A 16,232-nucleotide genomic window follows, 5' to 3' on the forward strand; every position below is an offset into this window, starting at 1 on the left:
TGGGCGGGCAGTTCCCAGACATACCACTCAGCTCAAGGAACAAATAATTACAATTGTTACATAAATGAAATGGTACAAGATAATAAGAAAAAAAAAAACTAGCATGGCATATTCTACTTGCTTCAAGTGGCACATAGCACCTGATTCTCTGCCACAGCTTTCAGAAATTCAGCTTTCACTTTGTAAGCTGGCAACTGTTCCCTGAAAGATTGCATTGCTTTTACACTCTGGGATGCCTGCAAGTAACTGGTAATCAGTCATGGCCATCATAATTTAGGAGTCCACAATATACATAAAATTTATGACAACAAATCAATTGATCTTAGATTTAATTCACACCTTCAATGTGTGCTGCCTGTTCCTAAGCTCAACACTATATTTTTCCTTCACAGAATCCTCCTCTGATATCAACCCACCTCTGGGTACTGCTGGGGCAAGTAAAGATTGTTTGCTTTCGTGACCTGATGGGCCAACAGAATCATGGACAGCTAATGCTCCTTTAGAGATTTCCAAAAGATTTCCTACTCTCTTCTCTGTCTCTATGGACATCTGAATCTGCAGAGGTTGGATGACAACATAAAATTAGTTTCTTGGTCCATAAAACCTGCAAAGGATTTGGATAGTGTACAGCATTTTGCACCTCTTTCTGTGTTGAACCATGTCGTTCATCAAGATCAGCCCGGTAATTTGGCAACGGAACCTTGCTGACAACAAGTGTCTTACCTTTGTTGTATGCATGGCTTACTTTCCATAAATACACAAATCAGCAGAAACAAACATCAGTCAGAATTTTGCTCATGGTTATTCTAAGCAAACAACCATCACAGCATCATTTATGCAACTCAAGTCCTTAACTTTAATGCAGCAACCTAACACATATATGGGGGCTGTTTGATTCAAGGAAATGAAAGAAATATTGTTTGCAAGGGGAAGGAGAGGAAAGAATACCAGTGGAAAGGAAACAAAATTTCTGATGTTTGTTTTTCAATAAGATTTTTCATGAAAATTGATCAATTTCAAATCCATTGCTTGGAAAAACAAAGTTTTCCATGGGAAAATGATTTCTTCGTAGCAACGGGCACAGTGGAGTGCTTGAAGATGGACAGTGGCACGTGTGGCACAAGTGCAACATTGGCAAATGTGGCATGTTGAGTGCTTGAAGATGGATGGTGGCACAGGTAGGGTACTTAAAGCTATATGGTAGCACATGTGATGCATGTAACACATTGGCACAATCAGTTTTTACAGTATTGATAGTATCGGTTGATACCATCAACATTGCATCAGCCCAATACAAAACACAGGGGAAACAGTAAAATTCCCCCGTATACATGAAAATATCGCGTGTATCATTCACTATATCGTCAATATTGAAATTGCGTGGATTTCTAACATAATACCACGATGTGGAAGCTTAGAAGAATTACTAAATCCTAGAGGGAGGGTGAATAGAATCACTTAAAATTATTTACCAATTATTTCAATTTAAGTCACAAGGTTAAATGGGTCCAAGATCCTAGATTATGAAATATACAACTAAATGTGCAAAGTAGTCCAACATGTGAGATAGGAATAAATAGTGTGTGCAATGTATTAAGCACCTAGCATACAATCTATTCATGCATCCATATGAAATAAACAAATCAAATCACAAGCATAAATAGAATAGCATACACAATCGACAATCGCAAACACAATCATATATAGTGGTTTGGCTAAATCCTTACTCCGCTCCTAGATGATGAACTCAAACACAAGTTTTCCATATTTCACTATCTCAATGGTTTTCTATATGTTCACAATTAACCTTTACAATGGTTTTCTATAAGTTCGCTGCTAACCTTTGCGATCCCACACAGAGACCAATGTACGCTCCCGTCGGAGGCTCACACGGACTACATACACTCCCGCCAGAGGCTCACACAGAGACTAACCAAGGTTTTTTATAGGCTAGCCAATAACCTACACGTACGCACCCGTGCCGGTGGCTCCCTCGGAGACTCACAAGGTTTTCTATATGCTAACCACGAACCGATGTGGTCCTACAAAAGGAACTATGTATACCCCTGTCAAAGGCGGTCCTACACAGGGACCTATTTGAGTTTGGGTTTCAAATTCTATGGACTTTAATTAAACTCTTACAAGTTTTGGATGAGCCCCATTGATAGCATTTTCTTAAGACGCTCGATCAATCTTGATGCGGCTTCCGATCTTTGATGCAAGTCTTCTTCAGCTCCAACGATCGGCTACCTTGCAATGATGCACCTATGAGGATGCTAAGGTAAGGAGAGAGGGTGGTTGAATCTCCTACAACTAATGAGATAGTTAGTTCCTATTTAGAGACACCTTGATGGGCATTCTAGAGGATGATAGACAAAGGATTTACCTATGGGATTGATGTCTAACCTCTAAAGAATACTTGAGAACATGTACATCTTTAAATGGAATTTGGAATGCTCGTTAGAGTGATGAATCACAAGGAAGAAGACATGTATCTCTTTAGATGGAAGCCTAGAAGAGAAGGAAAAGAGTTATGTACACTAAGGCTTCTAAAACGTCCAAAACCCATGACATTTTCAAAGGTCCGAGTGCCACTTTTATAGAGAAAAGGTTCCATCAGACATATAAAGGCTAAAGGCGAACTGTCGATTCAATTGATAGCTCTGTCGATTCAATCAACTTGACAAGACACTGTTAATTGGAGTCGATTGGAGTTTTGATTCGATCTAAAAACTCCTGATTTAACTGTATAGCTCATTGGACAGTTTTAGCAGTTGTTGATTCGATCGACAGGTCGAATCGATGGATTGTCAATTTGATCAATAGAGCTCTGATTTATGATGTTTCATTAGTAGCTTTGAACCTCTATTACCCTAGTTGAGCTTATGCATATTTAGGCTTTAGGCTAGAGATGATAAAGCAAAGGTTTTCCTAGTGAAGGTTTATCATATAGAGGAAGGTTTTTTTAGAACTTAAAAGGGATCCAAGGCTACTTTCACTAAGGCACCTCAATTTACCTGTCTTCATACCTTGATGTTGCAAGTCTTCAAGTATTCAGCTGTCTTCGTCTTCCAACGGGGGCTTAAACCATTCAAGACACACAGACTCACGTTATTGACAAACCGAGGCACTAACAAATATATGGCTATATCGCAAATATCCACACTGCCCTTTTACAAATATTCCATGATATCATCAAAACATCCAATATGTATCAATGATATTGAGGCAATGCAACCCTCTTTCTTTAAAAAAAAAAAAAAAAAAAACTCAATCATTTCCCGAATTTTTTTGTGGAATCCCTTAGTGACAAGATTTAGACAACTTCCAAGTTGTTTAGAGAGAAATCAAGGTTTGGGTGTAAAAAATATGATCGAAGAGTGATGACAATGGGCCAAAACCCATTCTGTAAAATATTTCTGATTTCGTTTGTTTTTACTTAATTCCTTTACTCCAATTCGATATAAAAAGTTACTAAATCATGATTATGCATGTTTTGTACAAAATTATGGATTTGAAGCTCCAATCTACGAATTTGAGGAAAACAAAAGAATTATGGGAAATTTTGAAAATATTTCGTTTTTTACCCATTTGAATTGCAAACGGGGTCTTAAAAAGTCAATGGACACGACTTGTAGGCCAATCTACAGATTGGGGATAGTTTCTTGAAGTTCTGTAAAAAGATAATTTTTAGTCTAAAATAGTGGAAAAAAATAGTGGAAAATATCGAAGTATCATTTTTAAAACTATTTTTGATTTATTTTTTCTTCTTTCTTTTGTTATTAGATGTTTTGTTTGTGTTTTCGTAATTGTATTGTATGACTTATGAATCATATGAACTCCTTTTGGATATTAAGTGCATGACTTCTGTCAGACGGTGCATAGTTTAGGACCATATACAGTGTTTTAAATAACGGTAGCGTGATGCGTAGCGCTCAACCCTCTATGGCGTGTAGTGTAAATACGTAGCGTGTAGCATAAGCTACACAATACTTCTATTTTTTAATTTAAAAATAGGACAAATATAATGAATGGTAAAAAAATAAAGGAAAAAAATAAAAAAAAAAATGCCTAAAAGATGATTCATTTTATCAATTATAAGCATGTTCAATGCACACAAGGGAAAAAAAAGTCAAAAAGTAGCATTTAGCAAATTGACGCATAAAAAATTCACATATATAAGCCAAATCAAATAATTATAACATCAACAACTTTCTAAGCAAACCACTTTAATTAATAATGTCTAATTGAAACCACGAGTCACAATTATGAAAAGAAATAAAAATCCCATAGGTTAAAAGTATCAAGTACAATACAAGTGTCACATTCCTCAACATTAGAAACAAAGAAAACGTGAAAAAATAATAAAAAACTAAAATAGTAAACCAATACATGGTAGCTTACACTACAAATGCTATGCACTATGTAGCTGTAGCGTACGCTACGACCCCTGTAGTGCATGACTTCTGTCAGACGGTGCATAGTTTAGGACCATATACAATGGAAACTTATGATGCGTACTTGGTTTTTCTAATGTTTTGAATTCTAAGTGTGTCATCATGTCTCTTTTAAAATCTCCTAAAGTTTCATTCAAAAACACCATCATTATCCCAATGTTTTCCTTGGGTACGATCAGTGTTTAAATTATCGACGACAATATCGAATTGTCGCCAATAATATCGGTATCGCTGGGTCATCGAAACCGAAAACCCCTTTTTCGTTTCTCTACCAGATATCGCCAAAATATCCTCGATAATATCGATTTTTCGATATTTTCTAAATATCGCCGATATTTCACTGTTCCTACCAACCACGGGTGGGAACTGTAGCCAACAACCCACCTTTATCGATAAAAGGGTGATGTTTTCGGCGATAAAATCGTCAAAATCAATAACCAAAAACAAAAAACACAAAAAAATACCTGTTTTTCGCCCGAATCTGTTTGAAGACACGAATTTTAAGAGCTTCACGGCTGTTGAGTGCAGATCGACAACCTTTCTGGTAAGATTCAACCCCAAAAAAAATCGGATTTTCTGTCTAAAAATCCTCCAGCAACTTCTCCAGAAAAGAATCGGCTTGCGGGCTATGAAAATCTCAAGATCTTGTTGTAAAATAGAGGTTTTTTTAAAAATTTGGGATGAGGGAGAGGGGGTTTTGAGTTGAAAATCCGGAGATATTGGTGGGAAAGAGAGGATTTTTTGAAATTTTGGGATGAGGGAGAGGGATTTTCGGGTTTATAAAAATTTGGGGATCCGATTTCAATTTTAAGGGCGGTGGTTTGGCTTTAGGGCGGTGGTTTGGCTTTGACGGTGCAGGTCGGTGCTCCGTGGGCCCCACCATGATGCATCTGTTTTATCAATGCTATCCATTCATTTTTAAAGATCATTTTAGAGCTTGATCCCAAAAAAGAGGTAGATCCAAAACTCAGGTGGACCACACCACAAGAAAACAGTAGTGATTAGATGTCCACCATTAAAAACCTCCTGGGCCCACTGTAATGTTTATTTGATATCCAAGTTGTTGATTAGGTCTTACATACCTGGGTGAAGAAATATTAGCTTGATCCAAAATTTTGTAGCCCGCAAGAAGTTTTAATGGTAGACCATAGACGTTCAATCAACATTGTGTGGTCCACTTGAGATTTTGATCTATCTCATTTTTGGACTGTTATCATAAAATGATCTAAAAAAAAAATGGACCAATGGCATGGATGAAATAGATGCATCATGGTGGGACCACAGAGCATGGACCACTAGCGACAGTACGCTTTTTATCATAAAATGATCTAGAAAAATCGGATTGCATACTGAGTTACTCAGTATGCTTTTATCGTACTGAGTAAACTCATTTGGGCCCATTGTTAATGTATGTGATTTATTCACACCTTTCATCCATTTTTTCTGCTAATTTTAATGGTTGATCCCAAAATTTAAGTAAATCCAAAGCTCAAATGGACCATACCACAAGAAACTGAGTGGAATAATGATTTCCATCGTTGAAACCTTCCTAGGGCCCACAGTTATGTTTATTTGTCATCCAACCTGTTCATAAGGTCGAATGGACCTTGATGAAGCGAAAACACAAATATTAGTTTGATGAAAAGCTTCTGTCGCCCCCAAAAAGTTTTCAACGGTAGGAGTTCATTTCACTCTATTTCCTATTTTGTGGTCTAATTAAGATTTTTATATACTTCAATTTTCGTTTCTTGTCCTATAATGAACTGATAAAACAGTTGGACGGCATGGATTAGACACATATATTACAGTAGGCTCCACAGAGTTTGCTCAGTACTCTATAGCATACTGAATTATTCGCTACGCAATCCGCTTCCTTTCTGGTGAAGGTGGAGGTATGGTAGTATACATTGAAATCGGGTTGCGTACTGAGTTACTCAGTACCCTCTTATCGTATTGAGTAAACTCAGTTGGGCCCACCGTGAATGTATTTGTCTTATCCACTCCGTCCATCCGTTTTTTCAGATCATTTTAGTGGTTGAGCCCAATTTTGAGGTATATCTAAAGCTCAAGTGGACCATACCACAGGAAACCATGGAAATAATGATTTCCACCGTTGAAACCTTTCTATGGACCATAGTGATATTTATTTGTCATCCAACCTGTTCATAATATCACAAAAACAAGGATGAAGTGAAAACAAAAATATCAAATTGATCAAAAACTTCTGTGGCCCCCACGAAATTTTCAATGGTAGATGTTCAATTCACACTGTTTTCGGTTGTGTGGTCCATTTGAGATTTGGATATGCTTCATTTTTGGGCTAACGACCTAAACTTATATGCAAAAATGTATGGATGGAGTGGATAAAATGCATGAATGTGGGACCCACAGAGTTTACTCAGTACGCTAATTGTACTGAGTTACTCAGTACGCAATCCACTTCCGTATACATCACGCTGCATGAAACTTATATGAAGTAATTTGCTCACGGTGTACACGTACTAGAAAAGTGTGATCGGAACCGTTCTTATGGGGGAACAGGACATAGATAGATCATATTTATAAGATCGATGGTATTGGATTGTCCTTTTCATCTAAATAACCTTAAAGTGATCGGTTTAAAGAAGCAGTCCAACTTAAACCATTAAAACAAAAATCAAAAGAATGGCCGGATTTTTCTGATAAATGAGATCTTTGGTCTGTATTTAGGCCTCCAGATCAACGGTCCCTATCATCACATGGACGAAGAGATAAGTGTATTTTTTTAATGGGGATGAAATATGGCCAAAAATGTGTATTTTTTTAATTCATTTACTTTTGCATGTGTTAATTGTTGTAAGCTTGCATTTGTATTATATAAACTCATTTTGGTTACTATTTGAGTGATTTCTTACGACAACGCATGCCTTTTGGCCCCCATTAAATGGAAATTTATTATTTAATGCATTCTTTTTGCAATTTTTTTATTCCTGAATATGTAAATATGTGTATTCAGGCATGTCCTGAAGTTTCACTGAAAAATTCCACCATTTTCTCCATGTTTCCCCCTTTTCCCTGCATTTCTAGTTATCGGCAATAATGATATTATATCTTTATCTCTGGCCAGTGAAACTTGTAGCGATACCAACAAATCGAACACTAGGTATGATCAATGTTTTAAATATCATTATCACATAATGTATCGCATCCTTGGGATAAAGATAAATATCGGTTATCACATGGGATATATCGGTTGTATCGCATAATGTATAGATGTTGTTAGGAAACATGGGAACATTGGGAAATTGGTTGAATGTTTCAATGGAACTTCAAGGATTGTTGAAATAGACATCAATACACACTTAGAAATCAAAACATTACAAAAAAAAAAAAAGTGCACATAATAGGGGATTCCTTTGTATGGGGTCCTAATATATGTGCTTTCCAACTGAACTAATGGAAGTATATTCAAAGTCTATTCATATAATTTACAAATTTAAGAAGACATGTATGGAAACACAAGCAACACATTCAAAAGAAAAAAAAAAGAATCACAAGATCAAGTTACATGCATGTTTAATTTTGTCTGGCTACAAAGATTGCAAGTGATTTGTTAGAAATTGAGAAATTTTGTTTTTTCTCAATTTTCTGCAACTAGACCCATCTCCCCCAAATCTCAAAATCAAAGTTCCGAATCCATAATTTTTCATGAAAAACACAACGAATCATAGATTTATAACCATTTGATACTAGTTTAACGTGAGTTACAACAAAAACATGGATCGAAAATTGAAAATGCTCACTAGATCAAATATGTGCGATATATCAGCACTACCTATGCATTTCGTATCGCACAAGTGGGATACAAGATATATCGTGGGATATATCGGCTGATATAGTCGATATTTAAAACACTGGGTACGATACATTCCTGATACATGCGATATTTCCCTTGCGATACCGATATGTTTCCATATCCCAAGGACGCGATACATGCATCGATACTAATACTGCAAACACTAGGCACAACTAGGGCATTCGAAGATCGACAGTGGAACATGTGATACATTGGGGGTGCTTGGAAATAGACAAACTCTTAGACTTCAGAAAAATGTACTATGCCTATGATTCGATATTACAAATCTAGATCACAACTTGAAGAAACATAGGCTTATTGTTAACCAATGTTGTCAAATGGCATATGTGGTCATATGCAGCCCAAGGTGGCTGTGCACATATGCCATCGGACAATGGCATGTGCCATTGCATAAGCCTTTTTCCTAATAAAAATAAAGGAAAATGGAAAAAAAATTATAAAAAATATGAAAATAATAATAATAATTTATATGTACAAATACTACCGTGTAGAGAATTGTTTTTTATAGTTAATTACCAATTTCATTTCTATTTATTACATATATTAGACTATTAGACTACAACAAGTCAACTAAGAGAAAGAAAATAGATAACTAGTGCTAGAATGAGAGATAGGAGAGTATTAGAGTGAGAGAGTAGAGAGAGTAAGAGAGTATAAGACTGAGAGAGGAAGAGAGTAGAGAGAGTATTAGAATAAGAGAGCACGAGAGCATTAGAGTGAGAGAGTATGAGAGTATGAGAGTATTAGAGTTGGATTGTGAGAGAGTAAGAGAATAAGAGAGTCTTAGCATTAGAAAGTAAAAGAGTAAGGAAAATGGAGGGGTCGGAGTGCCCATTTATTAGCAAAAAGAGAGAGAGAACAAAAAAATTATGACCATATAATCGCATACTATTGCATATGTAGTTGCATACTTCTGTATGTGACCGCATAATGCCCAACAGTCTTAAAACCACATGTCACTACGGCATATGCGATCAAAATAGCATACGCAATTGCATAGGTGCATATGTGATCGCATATGACAACATTGTTGTTCATAACAAGAAAATAAGTCTTCGTATATATAAACGCTATAAACTACATACATGAAATAATGAGTTTACAAACACAAAATGAAATGAAATTACACAGAAGCTTTCAACAAATAAATTTTACATTAAAGGCCAAAAGCAAATCATCATCATTATCTAAGCCTTATCCCAACTAATTGGGATCAGCTCCATGAATCCATTTCCACAATTCCACTTTATCAAAGGCCATAATCAGTTAGACCAAAGGTCATCAAGTCTTTTCTTACTGCCTCCACCCACATCCTTTAGGGTCTTCCATATTCCACTTGCCCTTTTAGAGCCTCCAATTTGCACTCACTCACTCCTCACTGGCACAGTTCTTGGTCTCCGTTGCACATGGCTACTTTCCCTCATCTTATTAAATATTGGTGCTGCTCCAAAGTTCCCCTGAATGCATATTCATTTCTAGTTCTATCTTTCCAAATCTTTGCACTCATCCATCTCAATCCTTATTTCAACCACACAAATCCTATGAACATGTTGTTCCTTAACAACCCAACATTCTATCCATAAAGCACAGCTGGTCTTATAGCTATCCTATAAAATTTCTCCTTCAATTTGATCGTACAGGGCAATCACATAAAACTCTAGAGGCATGTCTCCATTTCTTCCACCCAGCTAGAATTCTATAAGCAACGTCCTTCTCAATCTCTCCACTCTCATGAACTTATCGCCAAGATATTGGAAGTGGTCATTTAGGGAAACATCTTGGTCAACAATCTTAACTAATTCCTCGTTTCCACTCCTATCGTTACTAAAATTTCACTATACATACTCTGTTTTAGTCCAGACTAATCCATATCCCCATTTCTGCTATACTGTTACTAAAATTGCATTCCATATGCTCTCTTATAATCCGACTACTTTTAAATCCTTTACATTCTACAGCACCCCATAAATCTAGTTGTGTTCACACACTCCATCCTTTCAATCAAAACAATGTCATCTGCAAACAACATACACCATGTGATCTCACTCGTCTCTCCACTAGTGGTCCTCTCATTGATTACCACTCATACATATCTTTAATCATGTGATGTCAGTAAATTCTCTTGAAAACCTTTCTTTCCTAACACCCACCAAATTAACTCTCTAGGGATCCTATCATATACTTTCTATAAGTCAGTGAAAACCATATGGAGATCCTCCTCTCACTATTTTTCTATTCAATTGTCTAAGTAGGAAAATATCTTCAGTGGTAGACGTCCCTAGCATGAAACCAAACTAATTTTCCAATATATTCATCTCACACAACAAGGTCTTTGCCCACACACCTATAACCACAAGTGGCAATAAAGTACAAGCATGCTAACTATATAGGGCAAAGTTACAACCATTATTAATGGTGTAAAACTGACATTCGAATCTAGCTTTTATGAAACAAAAGCTATTCTAAAATTCCACTATAAGAAATCACAAAAATAAATAAATAAATAAATAAATAAAAATAAAAATAAGATAAAAAAATACTGATTCAATTCTCTTAATTTAGATATCCATTAAAGATGAAATTACAGGGGGGTTAATTGACCCTATGAGAAGATCATATGACTAAATTTTCATGGGCATTGGACTTCGGAGCCCAATCAAAGGAGAAGTTTGAGATCCCCCCATTTCACATCCATACAACTCTGGAGCTCAAGATTTAAACTTTTTGAATTATTTAAAAGCTAAAACGAAGTATGTTTCTTACTCTAAATCTCAGTTAATGAGTTTTATTTCATTTTGATTGATTTAGTGATTGATTTGGGATTTTTTTAAGGCATTTTTTCAATTTGTTTCTTTTTGGGATTTAGGTTCCCATGCAACATTGTAGAATAAGCTTGTTCTACAACTGTTTCTTCGTTGGGCCTACTATGGTATGTGTACGGCATGGCACCAAACCCATCCAATCGATCACTTGGGCCACCATGTTACAGTGGTGCTTTTTAAGTGGATATGCATTGCTTTTTATGGTGTAGCCCACATGATAATTGGAGGTCAGATTTCTTTTTCTAGTGGCAGTCCATTATTTCTATGTTGTGGCCCAAAGTCCAACAAGGTTTATCCAGACATCATGTGGGCCACCGTGCTTGCACACAAAGGGTTCCCAACTTCGATTTAAGGGTTTGGCTCCTGAGTGATCTTCTAATGATTTCCCCTTAGAAATGGGGCCTTCTATAGACAACGAGTAGAGGCGCCCCTCCCATGATCTGGACAGTTTTTGGGGGGGGGCTTGCACACAAATGGTTCCCAACTTCGATTTAACAAAAATTGGCTCCTAAGTGATCTTCCAATGATTTCCCCTTAGAAATGGGGCCTTCTTTTAACGATGAGTAGAGGCACCTGGGGGGGACTTAAATGTTCTGTGAATTGGTCATGCTAGATCTACGGTCTCAAGCCTTCGGATACATGATCCAATCCTTCCAACCGGTGTTCGAAATATCAGTATCGTGTTACGTATCGCATCCTTGGGATATAAATACTTATCGATTATCGCACGGGATATGTCATTTCCATTGGGTAATTTATCGCGCTATTTGGGAAACATCGGGAAACTTTGGGAAATTTGTTAAAATTTTCAATGAAACTTCGAGAATTGTTAAAAAGACCTTAATACACACTTTTAAATCATAACATCTCAAAAAAGAAGTGCAAATAATAGGTTTCCTTCATATGGAACCCTAAGTTATGCATTGTCTAACTGAACTAATACAACTATATTCAAATCAAATGCATAACATTTAGAGTTTATATGATGATCGTTTCATCAAACACTATTAAATACTTCGAAATTAGTTTCAATTAACAGCTGGTTGAAAGGGAAATTTCGGAAAAAATAATAATAATTTTTTATTGAAAATTTATTTTTATTTTTTGAAAATTGACAAGGACTTCACAAATCGGTATATCAGCCCTCATACATAATTGATTTTATGTTTGGAGTGCAACATTGCAAGCAATTTGGGAGATATTGGGTAAATTTCAAATTTTCCCGAATTTCACCCAAATCGGATCACCTACACTCAAATGTCAAAATTAGAGTGTATACGATGATCATTTCATCAAATACTCCTAAATACTTTGAAATTTGTCTCAATCGACAACTGGTTGAAGGAAATTTTCAAAAAAAAAAAATGGAGAATGTGAAGAACCAATAGATTTTGAAATCAAAGCTCCAACTCCATGATTTTTCATGCAAAACATAAAGAACCAATGAATTTGTAACCATTTGACATTGATTTAACATAATTTCAAGAAAAAAAAAAGGATTGAAATTTGAAATTGCACACCAGATCGAACATGTGGCATATACCGGCACCACCTATGTGTTTCGTATAACACAGGTGAGATACAAAATTATATCGTGGGATATATCGGCCGATATTGTCGATATTTAAAACATTGCTTCCACCATCCTCTAATTGTTCTAAAATTTTTAAACCATCAACAATCCTCAAATATGTCTCATGTATCAAGAGCTTTCATTCAGTTTGTTGAGCTGATCCAGCAGATGAGGTAATCAATTCCTTAATGGTGACTAAAGCCTTCTTAAAAGAAGCATCCCAATCTTATTGTTTTGAATCCAAAAGCAGACAATGATATTAGTCTGCATGTTACTTGCTTATTGCTTAATAGTATGCTTCTTAAATTATCGTGTAAACCCCTAATTCAACTTTTTGGAGCTCATTCTCAAGTATTATCCATTATCTATCCAAAAGTACATGGTTTCATGTTCTAAGCTGCAGTGTTAGCATTGTCGACGACAATATCAATATTATCGTGACATTGTTGTTATCAATGCACATGCAACATTGAAACCATAGTATATTGAATTGTTTCCTGATGTCGGCAAAATTTTGGTGATTTGTCAATGACCTAAAATATCGACAAGATGCCAATCAGCCACATACTCAACCTACAACTATTCCCACCAACCACCTGCAATTTCTTGATAAAATGGGAAGATGTTGGTGAAATATTGCACACGGCTATACAGAGACAGATACCGGGTGTGAATCAGTGAAAAATTGAGAAAATTTCTTTAAAATTTAAAAGAAAGAAAAATGCGAGGGGAATCCGAATTGTTTTGCATATCTAGGAGAGGGAGTGGATTTCAGCACCAACCCGGTTTTTCGTATTGAAACAAAGATTTGGTGGAGAAATCGCCAATCGAAGCACCTAAGAACCAGAATCTCGAGGTAACAAAAAATCCCCAAAACAACCCTTTTTTCTTGAATTTAAGCATGGATTTCACTTGAAATCCATGTTTATGTGAATCCATGTTTTATGCATGAGAATCATGCATAAACATGGATTTTAAGAATAAAACCAAGATATTTAAAGATCAATTTGGTACAATTTGGGGAAAATAAGGAAAATCCAATTTTCCCCAGTTTCTTCCCAAAAACAACAAATTGGGGCCCCATTTTTTTATATGATCATGAGGATGGTCGACCTATCAATTGCCCACACTCTTGATTTTTTTCGAAATTTTTTTATTTAGCATTATCCAAAAAAAAAAAAAAAATTTAAAAATTAATCTATTAAATGCTAAGAAAACTATTTAATCCTTTTGTTTTCTTTAAATGAGGCCCATTTTAAGAAGGAAAAAAAAAAAAAAAAAAAGGGTTAAATAATGTTTTTAAATATTCGGAAATTTTTAAATAATTTGGAAAATTAAAAGAAAATGTTGAATGAAAAAATTAATTTAAAATGTATCATATACAAGGTGTTCCGTAACGGTAATGGTGGCCGTAACAGCCACCACCGTTACCGTTATGATACGGGCCGTAACGGCCGTTTTTTACTTTTGGAAAAATGTTTTTCCTGGACCGTTACTGGACCGTTACAGGGCCATTACAGGACCGTTATGGGGCTGTTACGGCACGTTTTTCTATAACGGCCATTACGGCTGTTTTGACCCCGTAACGCATAACGGTTATGATCGTTACCATTACCTAATGGCCGTTATGGCCGTTACGTAACCAATTTTGAATACCATGATCATATATCATGTATATATGGTTGGCAGGATGTTTGTTTGTTTGGATGGATGGATGGATGGGATGGGTGGTTGGTTGGATGGATGGGTGAGATGGATGGATTGGTGGGATGGATGGATGGTTGGATGGATTGACGGTTCTTTGGACGGATGGGATGATCAGTTGGATGGTTGGATAGATGGGATGCATTGATGGTTTTTTTATTATGTATGGATGGATGGGATGGATGGGATGGGATGGTCGGATGGTTGGTTGGATGGATAGAGGGTTGGGAAATGGTTTGGTTGGCAACCCCAACACTAGCTAGCTAGCTAGTGTCAATGTGTGGGCCCCACCATGATGTATGTGTTTATCCAGGCCGTCCATCCATTTTCCAGCTCATTTCAAGGCATGAGCCCAAAAATGAGGTAGATCCAAATCTCAAGCGGACCACACCACATGAAACAGTGAGGATTGAAAGCTTACCATTGAAAATTTCTTAAGGCCACAAAAGTTTTAGATCAAGCTGATATTTGTGTTTTTCACTTCGTCCAATGAATAGGTTGGAAGGCAAATAAACTTCATGGTGGGCCATAGGAAGGTTTTAACAGTGGCCGCCAATATCCCCACTGTTTTGTAAGGTGTGGTCAACTTGAGATTTGGATCTGCCTTATTTTTGAGCTCATGACCTAAAATGAGCTGGAAAAAATGGATGGACGGTGTAGATAAAACACATACATCATGGTAGGGCCCACACAGCTTTGACACCAGACTACTAGCTAATGTTGAGGTCACCAGCCAAACTGCATCTAGAGGGTTGGATGGAGGGATTGTTAGTTCGATAGATGGGATGGTTAGAATTTGGGTGGTTGGATGGTTGGATGGATTGGTTGGATGGTTGGCTAGATTGGTTGAATGGATGGTGAGTTAGCAAGAGTACTGCCAATATATTGAGTAGCAGTACTATGGCAGACTGCAAAGGGATCTAGATGATGACTACGAGCCACCTCGTAACTCCTTGCAGTTATGAAGGATGGCCAGATAGGTATGTTATTTTAGTTATTTTACTTTCACGTCCTACTTATTGCATAGTCCCTGCATTGGTATAAAATAAACTCATTTTAGTTACTATTGAACTAATTTCTTATGACAACATATACTTTTAGGCCCCCATTAAATGGAAACTTATTATTTATGCCTTCTTTTTGTAATTTTTTTCAATTCCTAAATATGCAAATATATGTATTTTAGCATCTCTTGAAGTTTCACTAAAAAATTCCATTGTTTGCCCCATGTTTCCCCGCATCTCCGAATATCGGCAATAATGATATTGTTTCTATATCCCCCACCAACGAAACTTGTAGCAATACTGATAACTCGAACACTGTTGAGTTGATCCAACAGACGAAGGAATTGATAACTTACGTAAGACGTAGATGAAGGTACAATCCATGACTTCACGACTGAAAAGAAAATAAGGTGGAAAAAGTTCTAAACGAAAAAGAAAAAAGAAATACGTACAAGTAAAGGCCTAGTTGGTGAGCCATATCTGACAGGGTTTGCTGCCCCTCCCGCCCATAGTTGCGCTTAACTATCAATTCCTGCTGACCTCCTTCTTTAATTTGCTGCATTTTAGTCCACCACTCATTCTCATTAAGCCTTTCTACCTGAAAAAATAAAGTGGGCAAAATTTGTTAATATCCTTATAACGGAAAGGTGCAGATATGATGCACAGAAAAGCTGCACTAAACTAAAGTACTTGCCTATTTACTGGAAGAAAAGGATAGATAAAATAAAATAAAATATGGCTATCCTCCACAACAAGATATGATGCAAAAGCGAAAGAGATTTAGGTATAAAATTTGTCTTGTCAAGAGAATTCTCT

General features: G+C 36.4%; 1 protein-coding gene across 4 annotated transcripts in view; it reads right to left on the reverse strand.

Annotated features, from left to right (window-relative positions):
• LOC131219149 (DExH-box ATP-dependent RNA helicase DExH1) overlaps positions 1-16,232 on the reverse strand; it is a 96,377-nt gene that overhangs the window by 55,594 nt on the left and 24,551 nt on the right. For 2 of the 4 annotated variants that reach the window (XM_058214154.1, XM_058214156.1), the window contains exons 2-5: positions 15,869-16,014; positions 641-740; positions 340-555; positions 141-236 (exon numbers count right to left, since the gene is read on the reverse strand). In XM_058214154.1, coding sequence (XP_058070137.1) covers positions 141-236; positions 340-555; positions 641-740; positions 15,869-16,014 — 558 coding nt within the window. Of the gene's footprint in view, positions 1-140; positions 237-339; positions 556-640; positions 745-15,772; positions 15,816-15,868; positions 16,015-16,232 lie in introns of those variants that run through there. The other 2 variants (XM_058214158.1, XM_058214157.1) reach the window with 2 other exon arrangements.

Source organism: Magnolia sinica, chromosome 11, assembly GCF_029962835.1.
Source record: "Magnolia sinica isolate HGM2019 chromosome 11, MsV1, whole genome shotgun sequence".
Classification (NCBI taxonomy): Eukaryota; Viridiplantae; Streptophyta; class Magnoliopsida; order Magnoliales; family Magnoliaceae; genus Magnolia; species Magnolia sinica.